This window comes from Pinus tabuliformis, chromosome 1_2 (genome assembly GCF_031772625.1).
Source record: "Pinus tabuliformis cultivar Carrire ecotype Pingquan chromosome 1_2, CPIR1, whole genome shotgun sequence".
NCBI lineage: Eukaryota > Viridiplantae > Streptophyta > Pinopsida > Pinales > Pinaceae > Pinus > Pinus tabuliformis.
In genome coordinates, this window is record NC_142298.1 from 791,203,417 (window position 1) to 791,229,198 (window position 25,782).

The 25,782-nt window shown below is 33.3% G+C and overlaps 2 protein-coding genes across 2 annotated transcripts; one reads left to right on the forward strand and one right to left on the reverse strand.

Moving 5' to 3' along the window:
- Window positions 1–3,607: 3,607 nt before the first annotated feature.
- LOC149208270 (DNA polymerase delta catalytic subunit-like) lies at window positions 3,608–10,632 on the forward strand. Its single transcript, XM_089394038.1, has 8 exons — window positions 3,608–3,797; window positions 4,288–4,359; window positions 4,565–4,639; window positions 9,234–9,324; window positions 9,459–9,618; window positions 9,887–9,960; window positions 10,077–10,164; window positions 10,356–10,632. The coding sequence occupies exons 1-8, from the start codon at window positions 3,759–3,761 to the stop codon at window positions 10,441–10,443; spliced, it is 687 nt and encodes a 228-aa protein (XP_089250164.1). The 5' UTR covers window positions 3,608–3,758; the 3' UTR covers window positions 10,444–10,632.
- A 5,341-nt stretch (window positions 10,633–15,973) lies between these two features.
- Window positions 15,974–23,358, reverse strand: LOC149208271 (sulfate transporter 3.1-like). Its single transcript, XM_089398286.1, has 8 exons — window positions 23,303–23,358; window positions 22,843–22,974; window positions 22,640–22,707; window positions 18,617–18,930; window positions 18,390–18,516; window positions 16,395–16,475; window positions 16,250–16,329; window positions 15,974–16,084 (listed from the first exon to the last, which is right to left on the reverse strand). Exons 1-8 carry the CDS (start codon window positions 23,356–23,358, stop codon window positions 15,974–15,976), a joined length of 969 nt encoding a protein of 322 aa, XP_089254412.1.
- Between the last annotated feature and the right edge of the window lie 2,424 nt (window positions 23,359–25,782).

Here is a 25,782-nt window from a genome sequence, read left to right on the forward strand (position 1 = left end):
CTGACCTTTGGTAAAAGTAAAAATTATGTCGATAAATGAATAGTAGACAAGGGAAATTGTTTATGGGTTTTATGGTCTCAAATTTTATCACAGATGTCTGATGTAACTAGAAGTCTCTTTACATGTAGTTTCTTAATGTTTTTGGACAGACATGGTTGTCCTCTCGTCTTCGTGTGTCCTCTTGTTCATATGCCTGGGCAGGTCCCATACAGTAGAATGTACTCTAGGTATGCATTTTGGTGTACCTTGGATGGGACATTTCCATTTTGGCTCCGTGGCTACTGGGTATACATATCCATTTTTCTCTGCTTATGCCCATACCGAAATGTTGTCACATATTATTAGTGATCAGTCTGGCAGACTTTATAATGTGCCCTCAAAGTATTGATACCACTGTTTACTTTGTATCTTTATGATACAATCACTTTTATAAATTATGATGATAAATTTTAATTTTTGTTCACCTCCAGTTTAAATTTTCTATTTTGTTTTTAATTATTATGTTTATAGCTATCCCTTGCACCTTTCTTTTTCATGGAAATCCTTGCGGGATCCTATCCCTTTGCTGAGTATCCTTCTGGAGAGTGGTTCAATCATCAGCCACTATAGTGGCTGGTAACCACAAGGCACTAGATTTGATTTGAATTTGTTACCTAAGTCTTCCCCTAGGAAAGCTACCTTGGACAGATAGTTCAACAGATTTTGATAACCTTTGAGGCTGAATGCTATTCTCTCCATCTATTTGTACAGTCTCTACTACACGTCCATCTCTATTATCATACAAGTATTATGGTCTAAATGACCCAGACAATTCTTTTTCACTTTCTACCATTTGATAGCTATTATGGCCATCGTAATCATTTTTACCTTGTTGCATTTTGGTGTGTCATTTATATGTTTTCTTTTAAGCAGTCATAATTGTTTCATATTGTCTTCAATTATAGTTTGATATACATAAACCCAGCTGACTGAAAAAACTGCTATGATCAGATCCATGTGTGCTAATAAATTATAAATTTATATGTTTCAATTTTAGAAAAGAAAAATTAATCAGCAGTTAGAGGAGACCTTATATATGCTGTTTTGGGACTTTGAAATTGCCTTTGGCACAATTCCCAAAATTAACTCATGGAAAAATTAATCAGCAGTTAGAGGAGACCTTATATATGCTGTTTTGGGACTTTGAAATTGCCTTTGGCACAATTCCCAAAATTAACTCATGGAAAAATTAAGCACACCCATAGGCCTCAGATCTCCAACAGCTAGAATATATGGGAGAGTAACGGGCAGAATTAAAACTTGCAAGGGATGGGCAGAAAAAAATTACTTGTAACATAGGGGTCAAATGGGGGTGCCCAAACTCTGTTTGGAATATATATTTACTAACTAGGGCAATGCCTTGTAGAGGAAGACTGAGGTGGAGTCGACCTTGCAAGGATGGTCATCATTCAAATTGATGCAGATGACTTCATCTTGTTGGCCAAAAATTTCAACAACCTCAACAATCAGTGTGGAGATCTCAGACTTCTCAGACAATTTGGGCCACTAACACAGGCCCATTTAAATTGACTGATGACATGTATTTCAAGTTTTTTGAACTTAAGGGTCTACATCTCCACTGTACAAAGTTTGTTCTGCTAGTGGCAGATATGAAGAGCATTGTCCAAAGTTCTATTCTGTTTACTGGACTAAGTCTCGTAAAGTGGAACTGTGGAGCCTTGCTCTGCTGAAGGAAGGACTGTGTTCCTCCTTAGCAGCTTTCTGCTCTGCCTCTAACAACATGGTTTTAAGAGAGAAGAACATTGCCTCTAGAAGGCTTTCCAAGAAAAACCTTGTGGGAACATTCCTTAACAATTCACACAGAACCATCATTTTATGGTTATGTCTTAAATATTCTCTTAAAATCCCCCTACATGTAGTAGTTGCTGCCGCCATTGCTCTGGTCCAAATTTATGGAGCTGGCTTTCTAGTGCAACCTGATTGGCTTTTGCAGCATGTGACCTTTCTCCCGTACATGGCAGATTTTGCTGTAGTCTACTGTCAGATGGCAAGCCTTTCTTGGACTGTGTAATAGGAATTGCATTATTGAAGCATGGTTTCTTATTTCATGGTTATTGTTCTATGCTTTTGTCTTGCATATGGACATTTCATTAGGGCCATACCTATATCACCCAATTGGATCTACTTGGGAAACATAGAAAGCCAATACTATTAAATCAGGCCTGTAGTCTGAGAGTTCATTTATGCATCAGGTATATTCTTATGTTGGGTGCAGGGATAGAATATACTACATCTATTGCCAAATATAACATTTTTCTTCTTAGTAATAGAGAGAGATGACCTATTTTCCATCTGGTGATCATTATTGGTGCTTCTTTTACTTACAAGATAGAGATGCTTGCAGTCCTCTCTTATTCTATATATGCATGTATCAGCCATTCACATTGATTATTTTTGGGCATCAATTATATCCATGTAATTCTTTTCTTCCTCCTGGCATAATGTTTTGGGTATGAACTGTAATTGACAATCTTGTACAAATAAGATCGAGTTCTTGAATTGCATTAATTAGTCATGTGTACTTGTACAACTAAGATGATATGCTTAGGCCCTCTTATTATATTTTGATTACAAGTCCAGTTTGATCTTTTGACACATTCTCTGTTCCATAAGACAATATCGATTTTACGTATTGTTTTAAAATTTCATATCATTAATCATCTCATTTTTTTTCCACCTGTCAGGCCGTCAAATGATAGAGCATACAAAGAGGCTAGTTGAAGAAAGGTTCACAATAGTTGGTGGTTACCAATACAATGCTGAGGTAGGCTATTATTTAGCAACTAAAGGCATTTGTAACCTTTGAACTGGATCAGTAATGACAGGAAGTACACTTGTTGTATTGGTGATAGTCCAAGTTCTTGAAATCATAATGGGTGATCTGATCCTAACCAAGATTTCTACTGTAAAGCTTGATATTATATTTTTATATTTGAATCTAGGTTGTATATGGAGATACAGATTCAATTATGATACAGTTTGGTGTACCAAATATAGAAGAGGCCATGACGCTAGGGAGGGAAGCCTCAGATTATATTAGTGGTACATTTACAAAGGTACAGTGTCAAGAATTTTAAATATCTATGAAGCCTCTAGAGTTGTTAATGATGTTTTTGTAGGGATGAATGTTTTAATTTAATATCACCTTTCTTTTTAAAACTAATCTTCTTTTGACATTCCACTTCCATGAGATCTTTGTAAATATGCACAGGACAAGATGATCAGTTATGCTTTTCTGTGGCTTATCTGCATCTGTTTGGTGCATCTTTGGCATCTAATCAGTGTGTTATTTAACATATGCTTTTATGCAGCCTATTAAACTAGAATTTGAAAAAATATACTACCCATACTTGTTGATAAGCAAGAAAAGATATGCTGGGTTGTTGTGGACAAAGCTAGATGCTTATGACAAAATGGATACTAAAGGTGACAAACCTGATCTTTTTGTTTCAAAGACAGGCCTTAGTGTTTGTGAAGGCTCAAAATGCTCTTAGAAAAATAATTTATTTGATGCCTTCTTAATTATTAAATATTCCCGATCTTTTAAATATTCCATATCAACAGGCATTGAAACAGTGCGAAGGGACAATTGCCTGCTGGTGAAGAACTTGGTTACAGAGTGCCTTCACAAAATACTCATTGATCGTGACATACCTGGTGCAGTGCAGTATGTCAAGAACACTATTTCTGACTTGTTAATGAACAAAATGGATTTGTCACTTTTGGTGATAACTAAGGTGAGAACAATGAATCCTTCTGCATGTTTATGACCAAATTTGTTTGACCATTTGTTACTTTTGAAATGGAGAAAATATGATAGGGGGAAGAGGAGATTTACATTGCGAGCAAGTCACTTATTACATATTCCTGGTTTCAAGTGTTAGAAGTATATACTATATACCTAGTTGGGGTAGGCCATGGAAGTTTCCTTTTTAAGTCTGTCATGTTTCTTCTCCCTACATTCTGTACTTGGAAGGGATTCAGTCAATATTTACTGCTAGCAATGGGAGGAAGAAGTGTCAAGGGAGGCTCTTATACAATTGAAGAGAATCAAAACATGACAATATATAATATATCTGCATTTTTAATCTCATCCTGAGAAAAATTGATTACTGTTTAGCTGCGGCAGAAACAGATGTTTGCAGGTCATATCCTTTATCAAGGCTATCAGCATATTCTTAAGGGCATTGTTGTTTGCCTGTGCTAACAATCTCTTTGTTGAGTCAGGGTCTGACAAAGACTGGAGATGACTATGCAGTCAAGGCAGCACACGTGGAACTAGCTGAGCGCATGCGGAAGGTAAATACTGGAAATAACTTCTCAGAACAAGTATAATGAATGGTGCAATGCCTTCTGGTTCCATTTCAATCCTATCTCTCTATTTTTATTACTGCAGTGCATCTAAAGACTCTTGTAATATTTTTCTTTTTATTGACAATGAGTCCATTGTTGGATTTTTTAAATTGATGTCGTGTTTTAAAGCCAAGTTGCCCCTGGTTTACAGAGGGATGCTGCAACTGCTCCAACTATGGGTGATCATGTTCCATATGTCATCATAAAGGCTGCAAAAGGTGCCAAGGTAATAATTAACCCCTTCTGTGCTCAGCATAAGTCTCGATATTGCACTAAAAAATGGTTATTTTAATTATTTTGTTATGTTTTATTTGGAGGCATAATTTACAGAGGGATTATGGATATTAATTAACCCCTTCTGTGCTCAGCATAAGTCTCGATATTGAAGTAAGTTCTGTCATATTCAAGACCACCTCTACATATTCCGTAGATTAAAGGCTGAGTAGAATTATTCTCAAAAATATATCGTAGATTAAAGGCTGAGTAGAATTATTCTCAAAATTCTAGATAGTAAGCACTTATTTTGAGCTACATTATGCTTGATCTTGATAGGCTTTTAAGCCTGTTAAAATTATTATCAAAACTCTACACGTTCAGTGCTTATTTTGAGCTCCATTGTACTTGATCTTGCCGGTTTTTTCAATTCCTTTGGTCTTTTCCTTTTCTCAGCTTGTAATTTGCCAAAAGCATAGATGTTCAGTGCTTATTTTGAGCTTCATTGCACTTGATTTTGACCCTTTTTTCATTTCCTTTGGCCTTCTCCTTTTCTCAGCTTGTAATTTGCCACCGAAAAGCATAGACAAACTTTACAAAGAAACGGTAGCCAGTTTCGAACCCTGCTTAAATAACTTTCAGAGGTAAGAGCTTTTCAAAGTTTCCTATTATGCAGAAAGAAATCAAAGTTTAGAGCATAGGTTTTTTCAGTTTTATTTTTGTGCAAGTGTTTGGACATGCCAGAAAAGAATTAACAACGCAGGGAGCCTGGTTACATCTGAGCCAGTGGCTGGAAAATGCTCTTTGCTTCTTTCGCTTCACAATCGTATACACGCTCAAAAATGTATTGAAGGTATGTACGTAAATATAGGTTTGAAACCCCTTACCCATGTTAAAAGACGTAGAATTTTCTATTTTAAGAAATAATGAGCAATGGTTAGCTACAAAGTAGAGTATTAAGACTTGTACTTTTAGAGTTTCACATAGACAAGGCTTAAATATCACGGACTTTACTCCATACTTTGATGAGGTTCCATTTTTACATGCGTGCCATGACCTTAAGGTAGGTATGCAGGCACCGAGAGGTAAGAATTGAACATATGGCATTGGTGAGCCATTCGGGTACTTGAGGTAGCTATGCTGGCACTCAGAGGCAAGGATCGAACTTAGCGTTGGTGGGCCATTGGGGTACTTTCTGAGCAGTAGGCATGAGGGCACTGAGAGGTAGGATTTGAATTTATCCCAGCGTAATGCTTATCCAAATGTTACAGACCCTAACCCATCTCCATGCTCTAATTAAGGCCTGCATTTTAACATTTGTTGGTTGGGTTGTAGGAATTTATCATAATTATCCAGGTTCGAGTCTAAGAATGGGCTATGCTTGAGAATTTCGCTCTTGCCAAAAATTATGACTTATTCTTCTTTCTTCATGGATATAAATATTTATTCAATTCCAAACGGAAAAGAACATGTCTAACATTCAGGAAGAAAGGGGGATCCCTTGAATTGCTTGTATTTTCAAGTTTGTTCATGGATATGAATATGTTTAATTCCACATGCAAGAAAACATGTCTAACCTTCGTGAAGAAAGGCTGACCGCTTTTCTTGTATTGTCAAGTTTAGTCCCTTTTTATGCTCTGCTTCTTTTACTTTTCTTTATTTTTGTTTCATTGTAGGAACACTCTTGTACCTATTCCCTTGAAGCATAATATATAGGGTGGAAAAACTTGGCTAGAAGTGTTAAATACAGAGAAGTGTTATATACGAGGATGTATAAGTTAAATTTGCGATAAGCCCAGTGGGCTAGTTTAACTGGTTGCTTTGGACCGACCAGTTTCAATTGGAGATTGTTGCAAATTTCATAGGTTCAAGTCCAATAGAATGTGACAAATCATTTTTAGGATTTCCTCCAGCTCTACTTGAGTTATGCATGTCGTCAAAACAAACTTCTAAACCATTTGAATGAAATGATAGTTGGAAGCCATATATGTTTCTGGAGGACCAAAATGATGAACTATATCAAAACTTTGCTAGTTAGAGGAAACATAGCCACAAGAATGACCTGGTTCACTTCTGGGGTAAGGAGAAATTGTTGCCGCCACGGTTGCACTGTGGAAGCCATCGACAGTATAGACCTGTAGCTTTCCCCTGCAAAGAAGGGGAAAAGGAAGTTGTATACGATGATGAGCATGCAAAACAAAAAGACCTATGATAACAGAAACATCATATATTCAACAAGAGCCTTACCTGCGAAGGTTGGCGTGTAGTGGGTGATAATGTTGAAAAACTTTCCAGGTAGACCTTACGCTTTTGTTGAATGAACCTAAGATCCAAGTGAAACGGGGAAAGACTTATCCAAGATAGATTGAATATATGATGTTTCTGTTATCATAGGTCTTTTGTTTGCATGCTCATAGAAATCCACCATTCGATCATATTTCAAAGCTTTAGCACTTGTTTTTGAGAGAGAAACCCTAGAAAATATCGCTTGAATGGCACAGTTTTGAGGTCGATGAAGAAATTAGCGACTCGATTAGGTTTTGAAAGCTTCCGCGTTCTCTTTCCCGTTTGGATGCAAGTCTTTTGATAAAACTATAAATGTCTTATATGTAGTACTTCTTTCTTTTGTGAAAATCTACAATTATACATTGTGATGACTTGTACCGTAGAAATCTTAGGTTTATTTAACACTTCATGAGTTTGAAATTGTGTTCCCCTCGGTTATGATTTTCTGAAGTTTTTGGTTGTTGGAATTGTCTAAGTCTCCAGCCTTGATATCCCGGATATCATTGCTACAAGATATAGAGTTGTTGCTGGTTTCGTTCAAGTGGACAAGCCTTTTTTTGGATTAAAAATTGTTGCACCACAGATAATTGAATATTTGTCATTTTAAATATCTATATGAGTGGTATTTTGGGGCTAGCTTGTGGTTGAGATTTACAAGTTGGAAAAATTTAGCCTTTCTTGTTTGATTTTGAGAAGTTTTCAAATAATTGCAAACAATTTAACTTCACGACTTGCTGTCATAGGCTGCGTATTTTAGTGTAGAGTTACCTTCCCTAATTTTGTATAGGGAGCTCATGTTATGTCGTTATTTTGAGTCCTATTATTGTAATGATATGCATAAAGGCTTTCCTACTTTCTAGACATTTGGTATTTTGGTCTTCACATTTTTATTATTGTAAGTTGTATATTAGGCAGTGTTAAGTTTCATGGCTTTAACATTATTTCTCCTATGATAGGCGGAATATTTTCGTCAACTGCTTAAGCTTGTAACGTAGATGGGCAGTTGGCATTCTTAGCGTATCAACCAGTTTTTATTTTCAAGCTACCTTTATCTAAAAATACCGATCTTGCGGTGGAAGAGAATATGGATGGGCTAATGTGGTTACCATCATCCACATGGACCTTATGACAATTGTATATGGTAAAAGCAATTAATCAGCACACACTGTGAACTCATATTCATTTGGTATGCTTATTATGATCTATTACACATCTGCTATTTTGCTATTCCATATTCAATAGAGTTGCAAACAGATGAGATATTTTGAAGCTTTAATGTCTGTCTTACATGATTTCATCGTGTGTTTATACAGCTGGTGATTTCATTTCACAAAGATGAGATATCAGCTGCCTCATTGCTTTATCCATTTAAAGTTGGATTTCTCAGGAAAGGCGTCGAACTTCCTTCAGGAATATCGTCATTTGTGTGTAGGAGAGTTTATGACACTATGAACATGTGTTTATGTTGGTTAACTGATCAAGACTACACTGATGTAAGTTTTCCCACACCATACCTGGTTAAATGATGGAAATAGGGCACTTGTTTAGATTTTCGTTTTTTCTATTTGTATATCTAAATGTCATGCTGGGTATGCTAAATACATGCTTGAAGGGGCGTTTATTTTGGAGGAGTATTGTTGTCCTCAATGACTTCAGAATCAGCCTACGAGCAACCTCTGTTGGTCAAAGTTCAAATTTGTCTATGATGCAGTGCAAGTATAGAACACGTCCAAAGTTATTTGAGTCTTTGGACTCAAGGATCGAGGTTTGAAAAAAGACGTTCAATTAGCATCATATCTATTGATGCCAGGTTGTTGGTCCCTAAAGAAATCAGATACCGGATGTTGTAAAAGTTCTACTTTACAAGTGAAACATATCTGGCAGATATTGGATAGTCCTTTTTGTTGATTTTTTCTTTTCCCTCCAACTTGCATTTCAGAACATCTTTTTCCCACTTTTTCCATTTGATATAATTGCTATTTGGAGCTAATTTCCAATTTTAAAGCAGTCCAGGATTACTCTACATTGATGAACAAAGTTAGATTGAAGGTTTAAAATTTAAATGGATTTGTGGTACCAAGGTCCCATTCTTCTTGAATTTTCCGGAAGGGGAGTGTCTTTTGATTTATTGATTGGAATCCTGTCCAGGCTGACTTTTTAGATTAAAGTTATTTGATAGTGACATGGATTTAAATAAATAGATATAATGGGAGGTGCAACTTTTGTGAATGAATTTTTCCTCAGCACTATTTTGTAGGATGGCTTCTTTATGTAAAAGTTTTTGTCTTGATATAATGAATAATGTGTTTACTTGGGCTCAGGCATATGAGAAATCTGAGGATCCAATTTACGAACCGGAGAATAACATCCCTATTGATCCAGAATATTATCTGGAGAATCAACTGAGCAAGGTGAAAGACCAAAGCATCATCACTTGCAGTTTATGCTCTTTTTGAAAATTTCACCAGTGTTCCAAATATATCTTGATAGATAGTAATTCTTTCCAGCTAAGTGTTTTTTATTAGTGCCTGTTTTTGCTCTGTCGCTGATGTTGAGAATATTTGAGCCCATTTTGAAGAATGCAAGCAAGGAGCTTCTTCATGGTAGTCACACACGAGCAGTTTCCATATCAACTCCTTCAAATAGTGGAATTATGAAATTTGCCAAGAAACAACTCAGTTGTATTGGTTGTAAAACACCTATTAGGTATTTAGTTAATACAAGTAGAGGGTGTCCTGCATGTGGTTTCCTTGCTTATAGTAGTGCACAATTGAGAGTAACTATTATTTCAATTTGGCGCTTTAGAAAGCTACTAGGGTTCATATTTTTGATGTGGAAAAATATATGAGGTTGCATGATTCCATGCCTGCTCTCCTTGTAAGAAACTGTCTAGCTTTCTTATAATAAGAATGTCTGGTTAGGTTGCTTCATACTGAAATTCATGATGTTACCTGATTTCATGTTGCCATTGCAGCAAAGAAGATCAGACACTTTGTTCACATTGCAAAGGAAGAGAAGCAGAATTGTATCAGAAAACAGTTGCAAATGGTAAGCTGGTATTCTAATACCATTACTCTTTATTTGGAGAATTTAAAGTAGGCCTTGTGTCTATTGTTCTCACCTAGATTTTCTATCATATGACACTAATATTTGATCAATGTCAGTGAGGGAATTAGAAATGCTCTTTGGTAAACTATGGACACAATGTCAGCGGTGCCAAGGCTCTCTGCACCAAGATGTTCTTTGCACAAGGTTTTTGAATGCTATATTTCAAGTATTACATTTTCATAACATGATTTAAATTTACATTATGGATGTATTTTGTAACATTTGTGTGATCATGTATTTGTTTTTAATTAATAGGATTTTTTTTTAATTTTAATTTTTATTTTTACAATTACTATCTCTTTTATACTTACATTGATGTCCTATCCTTATTGCAGTCGTGACTGCCCAATATTTTATCGTAGGAAGAAAGCTCAGAAAGACCTAACTGAAGCAGAGGTGCAACTAGAGCGCTGGCAGTTTTGAGGATGCTGCCTGTGTAGCTTGTAATTTTTTGTATTATCGAATATTTTTGTTTTCCTGAATTTTCTCTAGTGTATGTTTCTCTGATTTAATGGACCAGGGAATTTATTTGGTCCCTGAATCAGGATGAGCATGGTTTATTTATTGTACAGTAATTGTCAAGTCCTTGTTATTTAATGTTAACCAGTTCGATATATCTTTTCTCCTTGCAAATGAGATGGAGAAAAATGGTTCCAACTAGGACATATGGAGTAGGTGTGAATATAAAGCTCAATCATTACGGATCTATTAGCTAAACCATAGTTAGTGCTATACTTAAGCTTATTGAATAGGGATAGATAGCGATAGGTTGGGTCTGTTGTTATAAGTACTCTTATCTGCTTATGAACATGGTAATACATGTGTTGTAATTACCGTAATACTTGGATTCAGGTTAGGCTTATTGATAGGTCATAACACCTTGTATTAGTGGCATATGAGTAATATGTGGCTATCTTATTATGATTCAAACATATTAGTCTCCTGGTTAGTATGATTCCCATTAGATAGAATGACTAGTATTACTATAGATGCCAAGTTTTCTCGGTTCCAGATCATAGATTGACGAGTGACCATGGGGAACATAGATGGCATATAGGCTGGTTACCTCAAACGGCAGTTATGATACATACTTCCCAAGGCACACCCTATAAATGCAATGTGCACGCATATCCCAAATTTTAGGAGAGCACACACTATAAAACATAGATCTGCAGGCTTACATATGTATATCTAGACATGCATATAGTTGAATGGATGGATGGATGGATAGGTAGATAGAGATGGATACACAGATAGATTGGCAGGAGCAAATCCGAGACAATAGTTTGAGCAGATTTATTTTTTTTTAAATAATTTTTGGCAGGAGCAAATCCGAGACAATAGTTTGAGCAGATTTATTTTTTTTTAAATAATTTTTTTTATTGTCTCTAGAGAGACAATAGTTTGAATTATGGACATTTATTTATTTTTTTAAATAATTTTTTATATTGTCTCTAGAGAGACAATAGTTTGAATTATGGACATTTATTTTTTTTAAATAATTTTTTATATTGTCTCTAGAGAGACAATAGTTTGAATTATGGACATTTATTTTTTTTTAAATAATTTTTTTTATTGTCTCTAGAGAGACAATAGTTTGAATTATGGACATTTATTTTTTTTTAAATAATTTTTTATATTGTCTCTAGAGAGACAATAGTTTGAATTATGGAATTGTCTCTAAAAAGACAAAAATGTAATTGTCTCTAAAGAGACACAAATGAAATTGTCTCTAGAGAGACAAATCAAATTGTCTTTATAGAGACAATAATAATATGTGTTCTATATTGTCTTTATAGAGACAAATTTTTGAGACATTATATTTTGAGACACCCGCTTAGAGACAATATTTAAGACAATATTTGAGTTTCTTTTTGTCTCAAGTTAAGACAATTGACTCAAATATTGTCTTAAAACCCCCCTACATGTAGTAGTGCAATGCTCTAATACCACTTTGTAACATTCTCTCCCACCCCTTTGCCCCAAATCAGGTTGTGGGAGGTGTTACTTGTTGATCTAATCAAACCTCCAAGGTCTGTTATGAAGATGGGGTTACAAAAATGTTTATTTTTTAAAGCCTTCAAATCTATAAAAAAACGTCACTAATGCATTCAACTTGTTGAGAGCTTTCTAGCGACATAAATTTTAGCTCAAACTCATTCCCATATTAAAAGGTATGCCCTTCTAAAGCCTATCCAATGATGTAATGCCACGTCAGCAATGGATTTCCATGTGGTCCTTATCAAGCCCTCGTGACATAACCATGGAAACTCAATGCAATACCCACTATCATAGTAAAGCTCATTATCTCACAATTATATCTGACATGCTGCTCATTTGGTCTCTCAATCCTTGGGATACCACTTGACACCCCCGGATGGCCAAATCCTTGTGAGCTATAATGTGAATTCAGTATAAGACCCACCATATACCATGTGGCATCCACATGGTAGCCCTTGTGGCATTGTCACGTCAGCTTGGAGTGGGGTCCACTGGGTCCCCACTCCATAATATTAAGTGGTACCATGTTGTTTATCCTATTCATGCCCATATCCACTCATAACACCTTCTTTATTCCCCTCAACAACCTCGAATATTGGATCCCTAGATCCACTCTACTATTGTTAATAATTTGGGTCATCACCCATCTAATTATGTGACTAGGGTTTGCCCTCGTCTACCACCAGACACTCAAATCTTTGAATCCACTTTTCTGTGTAGTCAATCTGGTACGGGGTTGACCATGCTACATCTAGCCTCTCTCAACCATTGGATTTTCTAATGTAGTACACTTCAAAAAGGGAGACCAGATATCGAATGAGACAACTATGAAAGAGGATATTTGGTCGAGATGGTATTTGAGCCATGCACAAGCACCTCTGCCTAGGCAACCTCGGACCTTAGATAACCCGAGCGCAAGAAGAAACAAAGAAATATGGAAAATTGAGGAATTTCATAAGGCATGGATCCATCATTTCAAATGTCAATTTTCTTAAAACACACTATTTGAATCTAATCCTTGGCCTCCATTGAGTAACACGAGTCAACAACCCATTCACACAAATCTACAACAAGCTCTTGAGTAGGTTGACATGCATGTATTAACTTGGTGAATTATGAGAGATTAATTGGAGTGATGATTCAAACAAAAATAACAAATAGATTTGCAGAGATTTATAGTTCACACAACTTTTCACAAGATGAGAACATATAATTACAACCATGTAGGCACTCATCTACCAGCATATAAATAAATTTTAATCATACAGAGGGTAGCAACTCCATAGTGCCATTAGTAATTGAAATCACAACATCCAAGATAATTGGTAGTGAATGTAATAATTGCTTTCAAGCATCCACACATAAACATGCATAATCACTGTAACATTTATTAACCGAAAAAGATTATCACAACCTACAATCCAAAGATGTATAACTTTATACTTAATGTAGTGAAATGACTGGAAACTGAAGGAGGGACTTCAACTCTTCACCCAAGAATAAGCCAACCACATTGTAATTTCTCTTAGAGTTGACCACCCCCAAGTTGAATCCAAAGTCTGAGAGGATACCTGCTCAAGGGAAATTCAGACAAAGGCTTGGTCAAACACTCAAGAGATGGAGCACATCATCCAGGTAGTTTATCAACTGATCTCTGGCAATAAGCACCATAATGACTCTCTTACTCTATCTAGGATCAATCACAAGGATTCACCCAAGGCCTAGATGGGGTATTGCTCAATTCCAGGAGAACGAATCCACAATATAGGTGGTTTAACAACCTTGTTTTCAAGGAAAGCACTGTAGGGGCCTGTATCCCACTATTTAGGTGGTTTATCAACTCTTCCAACAAGCACCATAATGGCTCAACTTACCCTACCTAGTGGTTTATCATCCTTACAACAAAGACCTAAGTGTTTTATCATCCCATTTAGCAAGAACTAAGTGGTTTATCAACTTATTTAGCAAGAAATTATTGGTTTATTAGCTTATTCAACAAAAAGTAAATGGTTTACTTCTCCACTAAGCCTCCTATCACCCAATAAGGCTTAAGAACACAATCCATGGATTTTTAACCCAATCACAGGGAGTACTTACTAGTCAAAGAGCCCTAGCTCAGGAATATTTTAGTCCAATTTAGTCTTCTTCACTATTACCAACACTTCTTCCACCCCAAGAATTCTTCTTCATCTACATGTTCTTTGTGAGCCTGCTTACATCTTCTATTCACATTTGTGTTCCCACTTCTTGGTTCTCTCATTCTCTTGTGTGTGTCACCTCTTGTCTATTTCATCATCTCTCTTTTTCCTCCCAAGGTAGTTGTTCTCTACCTTGATCCTGAAGGAAAGGAAGATAGATGGGCACTATCCTCTAACCTTACTGCCCATTCCAAAACTTTGATACATGTTAGCGCAGGCAGCACCGTGGTCAGTGTGCTAGGTAAGGGAATTAAATGGGGTGGGTGTGGCATGATCGCGACACTTCCGTACAAATACTAATAATCCACGCAACCTTCTCCTCATAACATAGGATCCGTGTCGTCCCCTCGAGCCAACCATCAATTCATTTTTATTTGAAATTTTACATTTTTCCCCAAAATTTACACAAGGATATTTACAATCACAAGGTGTAGAAAAAAGGGTTGTTATAATAAGATCCTATGACCCTAAACCTTGTTTCTTAGGGTCAAACACCATGGATGAGTCCTCATACCACCACGTTCGACTTCTATTAATTATCAATTACCTCCAATGATTCTTAGGTACATTATATTTTTTATTTGTTTTTATTTTTACATATGTTATAATTATAAAATACATTTTTTTTAATTTAACTTTTTTATTTTCAAAAAAAAATTATAAATTGAACCCTACACATTAATAAACCAGATTAATCCTCATAAATAACCCTTTTTTTTTCCTTCTCTTTTATCTAATGTTATAATAAAGCTCTAGAAACTAGATATAGGAATCATAACAGCCAGGAATTCCATATGAGAAATCATCCTTTGCTGTAACAAAACCTAGCTAGATGCCATTGTTTCCAAAAACCCAAGTTTCAAAATTCATGATATATTCTAGCTATACTATGATAAAGTCAAAAAAGTGTGACTACAAATCTTCCTAGCAACTAGAAAAAAAAACCTAGCGTTGGGGGCGGCTTTGAATAGAAACTTGTTGCAACTGGTAATCCCAAAGACCAACAAAACAAAACATTCATTCTATCATACTTTAGTGGGTACTCCCTCATCCTAGGGGCTGGATAATATCTTGTAATTTCAGGTTGAGAATAAAACATAATAATTACCATGAAAAATTTAGTAGGCGAACTATCCACGACCTTGAATATAGTCACATGCCAAAACATCCATCGTCATAAAACTGCGACCACTCCACTTGCGAAGTGTGCCATAAAGTATCACATGCCCCTCATCATTATCTTGTTAAACACCCACATCCAAGTATACTCATAAATAACCTTAAGTTCCTCAAAGCTTGCCATAACAATTTAAATTAATTATATATATAAATATAAAAATAATATTTAAAAAAATATACAAATTAGGGTTAAGAAACTTACTAATATTTACACTTTCAATTTATTTTAAAACATTCCATCAATTAAACATGTGGAATACATACGTTTTATATTATATTTTTTCAGTAAAAATTATATCTAAATTTCTTTTTTTAACCGTATATTCTCATATTGTAATAGAGTTGCATATGTACCATTCATAATTTTTCTGAATCACTACGCTGCGGATTTCCAAATTTCTATTACAATTATCTTAACATGACACCGAAGCATTCACGGAAACAAGTCTTTCCCATGCATGAGGGGAAAGCATTAACTTGAAATAGTCAATTTGAGTGTGATGACTTTGATCCATAGTGGTGTCATGAATTACACTTCACTGTGTCTATTCTTCTTGAAATTCATGTTTGGTTGTTCAGGTTTGGTTAGTGTTGTTGGTAGCGTTGATGTCATCCACCCTTTCAGGGTTAAGCAAAGCGTTGCAGCCAACAATGGCCTCCTCCACAGTGAAAAACAACGCTTCTTGCTGAGATCATCCCTAAATCTCGACTTCAGCAGCTTCTCTATCTCCGGCTTAAGCTAACCAGCCTGTTATAGGGCATTAAATACTTGGTTAGCTGAATCCTCAATATCCCTATAACACACACCCATTATTTTTTATTTACAAAATCACCAAAAAAACGTAGCTAACCAGACATTTAATCCCGTATAACAGGCTGGTTAGTTCTTGCCCTCTATCTCCTGCTTCGCAGACGTCGCCAGTACAAACTGCTGCGACACAATTAATATGCAATACGACGCAATAATTCATCAACATTAGTACTTTAAAAAATCACCTAAAGTTGACGCTGCTTGCTCCAGTTTCTTTCTCAGTTCGTCAAGGGTATTGATCCCGCTGGTGTCGATGCTCGTCACAGCTGTCAATAAATAGCAGGTCTTATTTAGTAAATGGATAGTTATCAGACCCCATTACGTTTAAATCTGTTCCTGTCAAAATCAATGGCGATGGAGACAATATTCACAACCCAAGTTCAGCACGATGTAGCTGAGAGTCTGTTGATTGAGCTTGGCCAGGGTTTCTTTTCTTTCTCTATCCATCTCAGAATTTTGTCATTATCCAAATCAAATTAAGTATTCACTAAACCCGACCGCATCTAAATTTAATAGTTAATAAATATAGATAGGCATCAATCTATAACAAAACCGCATAACTAGAGTTTTTTACTGCTTAGTTTAATAAAATATTTTAATATCATGATGTGTTGTATGGACTCTAAAGAATAATAAAATTGTAAAATAAATTATATGAATATGTGTGTAATCAATTTTTTATTAATATTTTTAATATAATTAAACATTTTTTTTATAAATAAAGGTTAGTGTTTTTTTTTTTTTAATTGACATTGAAGAGAATGATAACAAATTAATAATTATTTATTTAATATTGAATGATGGTAATTTATTTATATAATGTTCATATTATAGTAGACATGTTATGTCATTAGAATATAAATTGATATAATGAGAGTTGTACAAATTGTACACATGTTATTTTTTTCAAATTTATACCTTTGAAATTATTTTTTTAATTAAAAAATAAAACCTATAAAAATGGTCTATTTAACACTTTACACCAATGAGAAAATGTAATTTTTGAATTTAATTACAAACCACTTGTGTTTATGGTACATAGTAATTAATATATAATGTTATTTTTCAAATTATTTATATTAATAGATTGTAATAAGTGATATAATACATAGTAATTAATAATAAAGTACACAAAAGTCAATTTTTGCCATAATTACACAATAAGAGGGGAGACATTTCAATCAATCATATTTGAGATAAATAGAAATAAATTTGATTTAAAAATAATATATTTAATTTCATAATGTTAAACTTTGGATAGATATTAAATTTTTTTAGTCAAAGAAAAACTAATAGCAAGTCAATGAAAAACTGAATACCTTATATCCTATCAGCGGCATATATAATAAACAACTAAACACTTCATTTAACATACATTTCAATTTATTACAATATCATGACTTACTTATACAACATCCAAAAGGCGAGTTGGGCTGATGCATCTAAATTTAATAATTGATAAATATAGATAGACACCCATCTATAATAAACATCCAAATACTTCATTTATCATACATTTCAATTTATTACAATATCACAACTTACTCATACCATATGTCGAAAAACACATAAATCACTCTATAGGAAACTTTTTTATATAGCATTCTTTTTAATTAATTATTTTAATTAAAATATATATATATATATATATATAACTACTTTGATTATAAATCTCAATCATTTATTTGTGTATATTATTATAAATATTCTAAAATATTTCATGAGGTTAAATTTTTACTATCTACTTAATAATTATTGATAATGAAATTAAAATTTGGGTAGTTATATTCTAAAATAAATATACCTTTAAGATTAATAATTATTTTTTCCTATAAGTCCCAAGGGTTAGCTCAACTAGTCAAATAAGTGCTTTGCCATTCGAAGTTCAGGAGGTCATAGGGTCACAAGTTCAATTCTCCCCAAAGCCCTTAAGATTAGACCTAGCTATTGACTACGAAAAAATCTATAATTTTAAGTATTATCATTATAATTTTAAAAACCTCAGAAAAACCTAATATACCATCTAATAATTTTAGATACCGCCCACCATTATTATTTTTATTTTCTTCTATTTCAATTAGTGATTTATTTACCTAAAATGATTTCTTTCAAAAACACTCAGTACAAATAAGTGGAGTCGGCGGAAAATATTGGAGAATGGATGCGCAGTATGAGAATGCCTGGAACTCTGGTGGCATGAGGGTCTTGATTAAGGCTTCGGTATACAGACGATCCAGGAATATTTCCCAGAATTGCAGTATGACGCCTCATGATGTGCATCAATAATCTTACCAATGACAAGGATACCTGCAAAGATAATCATCATATTAACCATGAAAACATTGCCAGATTTCAAAGGTTTAATTAATTTCTGATAACATGCAAGAAACATTTGTGTACAGCATACAGCGGTTGCAGGGCCAACTTCAACACTGGCAAAAACAATGCCCAAGTAGCCTCCCAAAAAAACGAAGAAATCGATCTTGTCCACTTTCCAGAGATTATAAACGCTATGGATGTCGATCAAGCTGAGCATGGCCGAGATGATTATTGACGATAATACCACACAGTAGGAGTGTAATAGAAGAGAAAAGTCAGGAGTGTAATAGAAGAGAAAAGTCAGAAACAGAAGAGTTATCATTACAGCGAAGGCCATTACTATGTTTGAGAAAGCTGTTTTACATCCCGCATTGAAATTCACAGCAGACCTGGAAAACACACCTGCAACCAATTTGCATATCATTAGCATATCTTAGAGTAACTCAATTGCAAATTTTAGAAATTTGACATATTTTAGCATAGTTGCAAATTTTAGATTTTAGAAATTTGACAAATATAAATTACTAATACTAATTAAATCAAACCTAGTTTAGATTTATCAGTTCGGATTTATCAGTCAATTTTTTTTTTTACTCTAAAAGAGGTTTACATTTTAACAGATTTGATCTCTCAAATTTTGTTAGATCAAAGATTAAGCTGGATCTATGTTGGTTTAATTTTCCCTATTAAATACGTTGATGATGATGATGATGATTAACGTCCGCTGAGACCAAATAATGGTCTATCGGACCTAAGAAACAAATTATCTATTTTGATTTAATATTTTATTCCTATGCTCAAAAAGCTTGGAGAGAAGCCTCCAGAGCTCACGACATTGTAAAACGCTAGGAAGGTCAGTATTGTAACAAAGATTGTGAAACTGAGATCTAATGTGGTTATACGCTGGGCACTCTAAGAGGAAGTGGTTTTCATCCTCGATGTTCCTATTCTCACATATATGGCAAATCCTATTCCACATGAATACCATAGATAATATTATGACTTCTCATAATGTTCAAAAACCAACAATAACCTGACCAAGTCAAATTTACTTTAACTACTCAAAATCCATTTAACGGTAAATAAAACTCAAGGCATGTAATGCTACCAAAGTTGTGAAAAATGATATATTCAAAATGATATATAGTTAAAAATCCATTTAACGGTAAATAAAACTCAAGGCATGTAATGCTACCAAAGTTGTGAAAAATGATATATTCAAAGACACTAAACTGTTGTAACATAACAGGTTGTGCACGACCCTACTATGTTCATGACGCCAATGGCAATCACCTCTTTGGTGCCATCAATGTTATAGTTCTTGAGCAGAGAAAAGGTCTCTCCAATAGCTATTCCTTCCCGCACAAATTAGCAATAAAAATTTACTAGCATTTTCTGGCTGGGAGGAGTGATTTGAAATCAATCTATTACTTATTAGAGAGGACGTTTTCTCCTACAGTCAGGGAAACGACACCAGATACGATTCCTGTCTTCAGAGAACCCTTCAGGTACTTGTCACTCCAGGTTAATTGACCAATGGACATGGGGTTTAGGCCTTTCTAAGTGACCCACCTGTCCTGAGCCTCAAATAAAATTAGAGCGGAAATCTCGGTAAATTATTACACTTTAAATTCATACAGAAGGGTTATGTTATTTTCGTACAATTTCCACAGTGCCTCTCTGCGTGCGTGATAAAAATCAGCAGAGTGGCTATAATGACACATCTCAGCGGAGTAGCAGCAGAGATCCAGAATAACCGTGGCCTTTTTTTACACTGCTACCACAGAACACAATTTCTTTATTAGCGAGTAGCAAAAATCTATGTTCATCGGTAATCTATTAAAGATCCAGAGATTAGTAAAGTAGAATAAGGAGATTACTATATATGGGTGTATAAATAAAAAAGTATTATAAAATATTTTTTTCCATTATATATATTTTCAGGTTAAAATGATTATATGTGTAAATTAAATAGTTGGTAAGTACGGATAAATTTTGATACATATTAAACGTCAAAAATTATATCATGCATTTTAATTTAAATTGGTTTAGATCCATTTTAATTTTAGATGTATTAAGGGAGATCAATTTTTTTTTCATTCTAAAGACATTTGCGATTCAAGAGATTTGATCCTTCTCAAAGCTTTGTAGCTGGTTTAATTATTAATTTTATAATTTTATTTTTATGTAATCAAGTTAAAATGTTTTATTAATAATGATAATATTAATATTTTTGGATCTAATCAAAATGTACATTTCTACCATACTGGGTTGCACACCACTTCTAGGAGATTCACCTCCTCTTGATCAGAGTGTAAATAGCTTTTGTTATAATAATACCACGGCTTTTGCTATAATAATACCACGACTTATCGTTACACATGCTCATTTTATTTAATTAATTAAGTTGAGATAATTTAATTAAAAAACATAATTTATTTGCAGATAAATCTTAACTCTTGATACTATTATAAATATTAAAATATATTTCATAAAGATTAAATCTCTACATTCCGCTTAAACCTTAAAAATAACTAATAATTAAATTAAAATTATAAAAAAACTTATTTTTAAAATAAATACACCTATCAATATAATTAACAAAAACATTATACAAAATAATAATAAATGCAAAACAACAAACATAAATACAAAAATTTCATCGTTAATTTCTAATATCATTTTTCTATTTACAAATGGTCACGTGAATCTTAAATACTATGAAAATTTAACAAACTAGAGTGAAATCATTAGGTTTCCAAAATTTTTGGAATATATAATATAATTAAATTCAACAATATATTAATAAGATATACTAGTATCATAAATGTTAGGTAAATCCTTAATATTCCAAAACACAAATAAAATTAATTATTTAATTTAACTATTATATGTAAATATGATATTTGCAAAATATTATAAAATTGTTATGTGAATCCTTAATATTCCAAAAACAAAAATAAAATTAATTATTTAACTTAGCTATTATCTAAATATCATATTTATAGAATATTTGGAAATATAAATATTTTAAAAATTTATAATTAAATTGATGATGATGATGAATGTCCATTAAGATTAAATTGGTTTATGAGACCTATAATTTTATTAGTTTTTAATTGTCTGGCTCCTTGTCTTTCTTGGCAAGAATAGTGCTATAGCTTTCTTTTTTCTCTCTATGGTCTTCCAACTTCCTTTATCTTGCATCTCCTTCATCTCTTCTGGTTCTTGGGACATTGGTGTATTAGCTTCGCGGGCTATTGTGTTGGTCCTTTTAAAGATAGTTGGAGAAGAACTTTGGTCTAGGAGATCTCATTTGCTGTTAAATGAAGATTTATTTTGTGAGATATTCGAATCCTCATAATTGTTGATGCTTGAGGGGTCCTCAGTTCTCTTTTTTGTTCTTGAGTGGGGCTTTCTCCCTTTGTCTTGAGAGCTGTTTTTTTTTGCCCGATTTCTTGTGATTCAGAGTTTGCTCTATAGTATTCTTCTTTGATGATAGTGTAGTGTTCTTTTTGTGCTCCTTCCCACCATGTAGAGCTGTGGTGGTTTTTTCTAGCGGAATTTTTCTAGGAGGCTTTTGGGCAATTTTTGGCTAGATGGCCTGTCTCAAAGCAGGATCGACATCTGAAGATGACACTTTCATAATCGAGTTTCTGGTTCCACACATAGTCTTTACTTGTTAGGTTTATTTTAGCTAGGAATCGGGGGCTGAAGTCCATTTCCACATGCATTTCCAATGGCTTTTAGCGAGGAGAGAATCCAGAGATAAAGGTAGGCTTGGCAATCTCACCCACACTTAAGGGATCCAATGATGGATTCTATGGCTTCATGAATAGCCGTGAGTTTTCCCAAAATCAAGGACCTGAATCTAAAATACATTGTCTATGTACACGATTTTCAAAATCTATTATAAAAAAACCAGAGATTAATTAATACATTAATCTCCACAGTACATTAATTTAAAATATACCTATGTTAAAAGCTTTTGGAATGGTTAATTGTTTTTATCAATATAAGATCTCTATCTTCCTATTTCACCGTGTAATAATAAAATCTGTATTAAAATGCCTCTACGTTACTCTTCAGGTTTAAAGCAGGCTTTACTAACGATGTAACGGGCGGTCAGAAGTAAAATCAGAAAGAATATACTTCAAGCACCATGGTTTCCCATCTCCACTGCACACACACACTGTTCCAACATCAGCAAGCCTGATCAGTGGCAACTTTAGGAAAAAGAAATTGAAGCAAATGAATTTATTGATCCAGAGAAACCTTGTCAGCTTGTTGTGAAACTGAGCGGACGATAAAAACTATGTCTTCTTCGCAGTAAAATGCTTAAGTCCCAGGATGCCTTTGAGCTGTTGAAGGGACACAACAGTGGCTACGCCCGCCATGAATCCCACTATAGTTGCGTGAGAAAGTAGGTTTATGATGAACCCTAATCTGCTCCATAGAATATCAAATCAGAAAAGAGCAATTGAAAATTCTAGAGAGCATAGTAGCATAGTTTTACTGAATAGTGGTATTTTTAAGTGGGTTTTAGATTTTGAGAATACTTTAAAATTTGTTGGTCAAATCCACATAAAAATCAATTATTTAATCTCTCGTGGATTTTAAGAATATTCTGAAAAATTTGATAATCTCATAGAAATAAAAATCACTAATTTAACCCCTTTACTAATCAAATTTCTAAATATTCCCGAAATCTACATGAGTTCACAACTAAATAATTGGTTTTGAAATAAGAATATATAAATTTATTAGCTTATACCTGAAAAAGCCCAAGAATGCTTGGAAAACACCAGCAAAGGTGGTGGTGGCAGTCATGGCCAAACGTGCATACAGCTCGGGGTTATGAATGGGTGAGACCTCATGGCTGAGCATTGAACCAAGAAGAATCGACAGAGGGGATTGTGCCTACCGCAAGATGCTTTGAGCTCCCCAATACTGCGTATATTAGTGGAGGAACGAAGCTCGAATCTACGAAATATCAGCGGTAAAAAATCAGAAAAATGGGGTTTCTCACTGCAAAATCAATACATCCTGAATTCAATAGTCATAGTCAGTTTAATAATTCTATGCATTAAGTTTCTCATAGGATGCTAACCTTGGATTTGTCATGATAGTTTGTTAAATGTTTTTAATAAAATTCAAATGTTTTGAATCATTATCTACAGTAAGAGCACGGAAGCAACGAAATTATACCGAATAACGTCCAGTGATTATAAAATATTGCAATCATGGTTTCAACAACTGGAATAACTATTAACAATTTCAACGAGACGTTGTCAATATAATTTCGTTCAAATTTGAAGATATCCCTGTTTCATACTAAACTAGGTATATAAACTAATGATGCAATGAGTTAATAGTGTGAGGTTAATTTAGGGTGGAGTTTATATTTCTTTGCCATTGTTTTAAGAGGATTGTTTACAGTTGTATAAATATTGGTTTAATTATATAAATTAAATGAGTGATAAATGAAGATATAGTAATAATAAATAATAAGAGAGTTTAATGTTATAAATATATGTTTAGTGGAAATATGATATAATATTTGTAGATATTTATTTTTTAATTAAATTAAAAATAAAAAACAATCCAATTATTATTTATATAAATAAATTTCAATAATCTTTATAACTATTATTAAAAGTGTTTCATGAATATTTTATGGAATTTAAATCTATACTATTTTGTTAATAATTATTGATAGTTAAAATTTTATTTTGAAAGAGATATATTTATCAACATACTTAAAATGTTATATTCTTACATTTTATATATTAAAATTTTATTCATAAATTCATTATTTCAATATTTTAATGAATTTTTCTAATAAAATATCAAACTAATTATATTATAAACTAGCCTAGATCCATGTTAACTTGCCCAAAATGATCAAATCGCCTTTCACTTTGAAAGAGATTTGCATCTCAAGAGATTTGGTATTTCTCTTGGTAGATCCGAGTTAAAATGGATCTAAGTTGGTTTAATTATTAATTATATTTTATTTTATTTTTATTTTTAGAGTTATGTAATTTGACCGAAGTCAAAATGTTTTATTGATAATTATCATTATTTATTTTATTTTATTTTATGTTTAATTTTATTTCATTTTGATGATTGTAATTATAATTATTAATTTTATATTATATATTAATTTTTTTTTTAAAGTTATGTAATTTGATCAAGTCAAAATGTTTACATGACGTTACAACATCTCTACATGCTATGCTACCTCGGTAGAAAATTACTTTTAACCTGTTATTATTTTTTGATTGAGATCACATGTAAATTCTTACAAATATTTACACCTGTACAACATCTCCTGCATAACTTTTTGCTTTTAAATTTAATTTAAAAATTGTTATAAAATAAAATAAAAACAAAATATTATAATATATTTTGATGTTGAAATGAGTTATCGTTTTTGGGTAATTTGTATTGATAAACTATGATATTGGCCTGTGGTATAGTAAGGAAGCCTATTTGGAAGTTAATGATGTCCATGGTAAAATGAAGGTGAATATTCATGTTTAAGAATCTTGTTATATTGAAATAATTAAATTTTTATGTGCTTATTAATTAAATTTACATATGGTTACAAAATCATTATTTTAATTTACATGATAAAATGGACAATAATCTATAAATATTGTTTCCATGTTAATTTAATGTGATATCTATATTACGATTTTCTTTTATCTAAAAGTTCTTTCATATCTTATTAATAAAAACAAAATTATAATACTAAAAAAAAATATATATATATATTTACATCCAACGCCTTACATCTAAGATTTAACACCTACACATCTATCATAAAACTAATTCAATTAAGGTGAATTACTCTTCAATAATGAATCAAATATCTAGAATATTTCAATATTAATGGGAAACCAAGAAAGACACACCTCTTTTGAGAAAAATCATAATGAAGAAGGTAATATCTAAATAATATTTTGTTATCTCCTTGCAAAACTATTTGTAATCAAGTTAATAAGAAGTGGCCTTGCTTATCAACCATTTTCATATATCTATGGAGATCAACAAGTTGTTGCTCAACATCAAGGAGTAGATGGAAAGCCATCCATCTATTCAATGATTCTCTTTTCTTTTTTAATAGACTTGTGGCTCAGCAATTCCATGCCCTTAGTTGTTCAACGCCTTTTCAAGTGTGTCCTCCTCAATGTGATTAGAGCCATCTCATCACAGATATATACATTTTGATTAATTTGGGTGGATGAA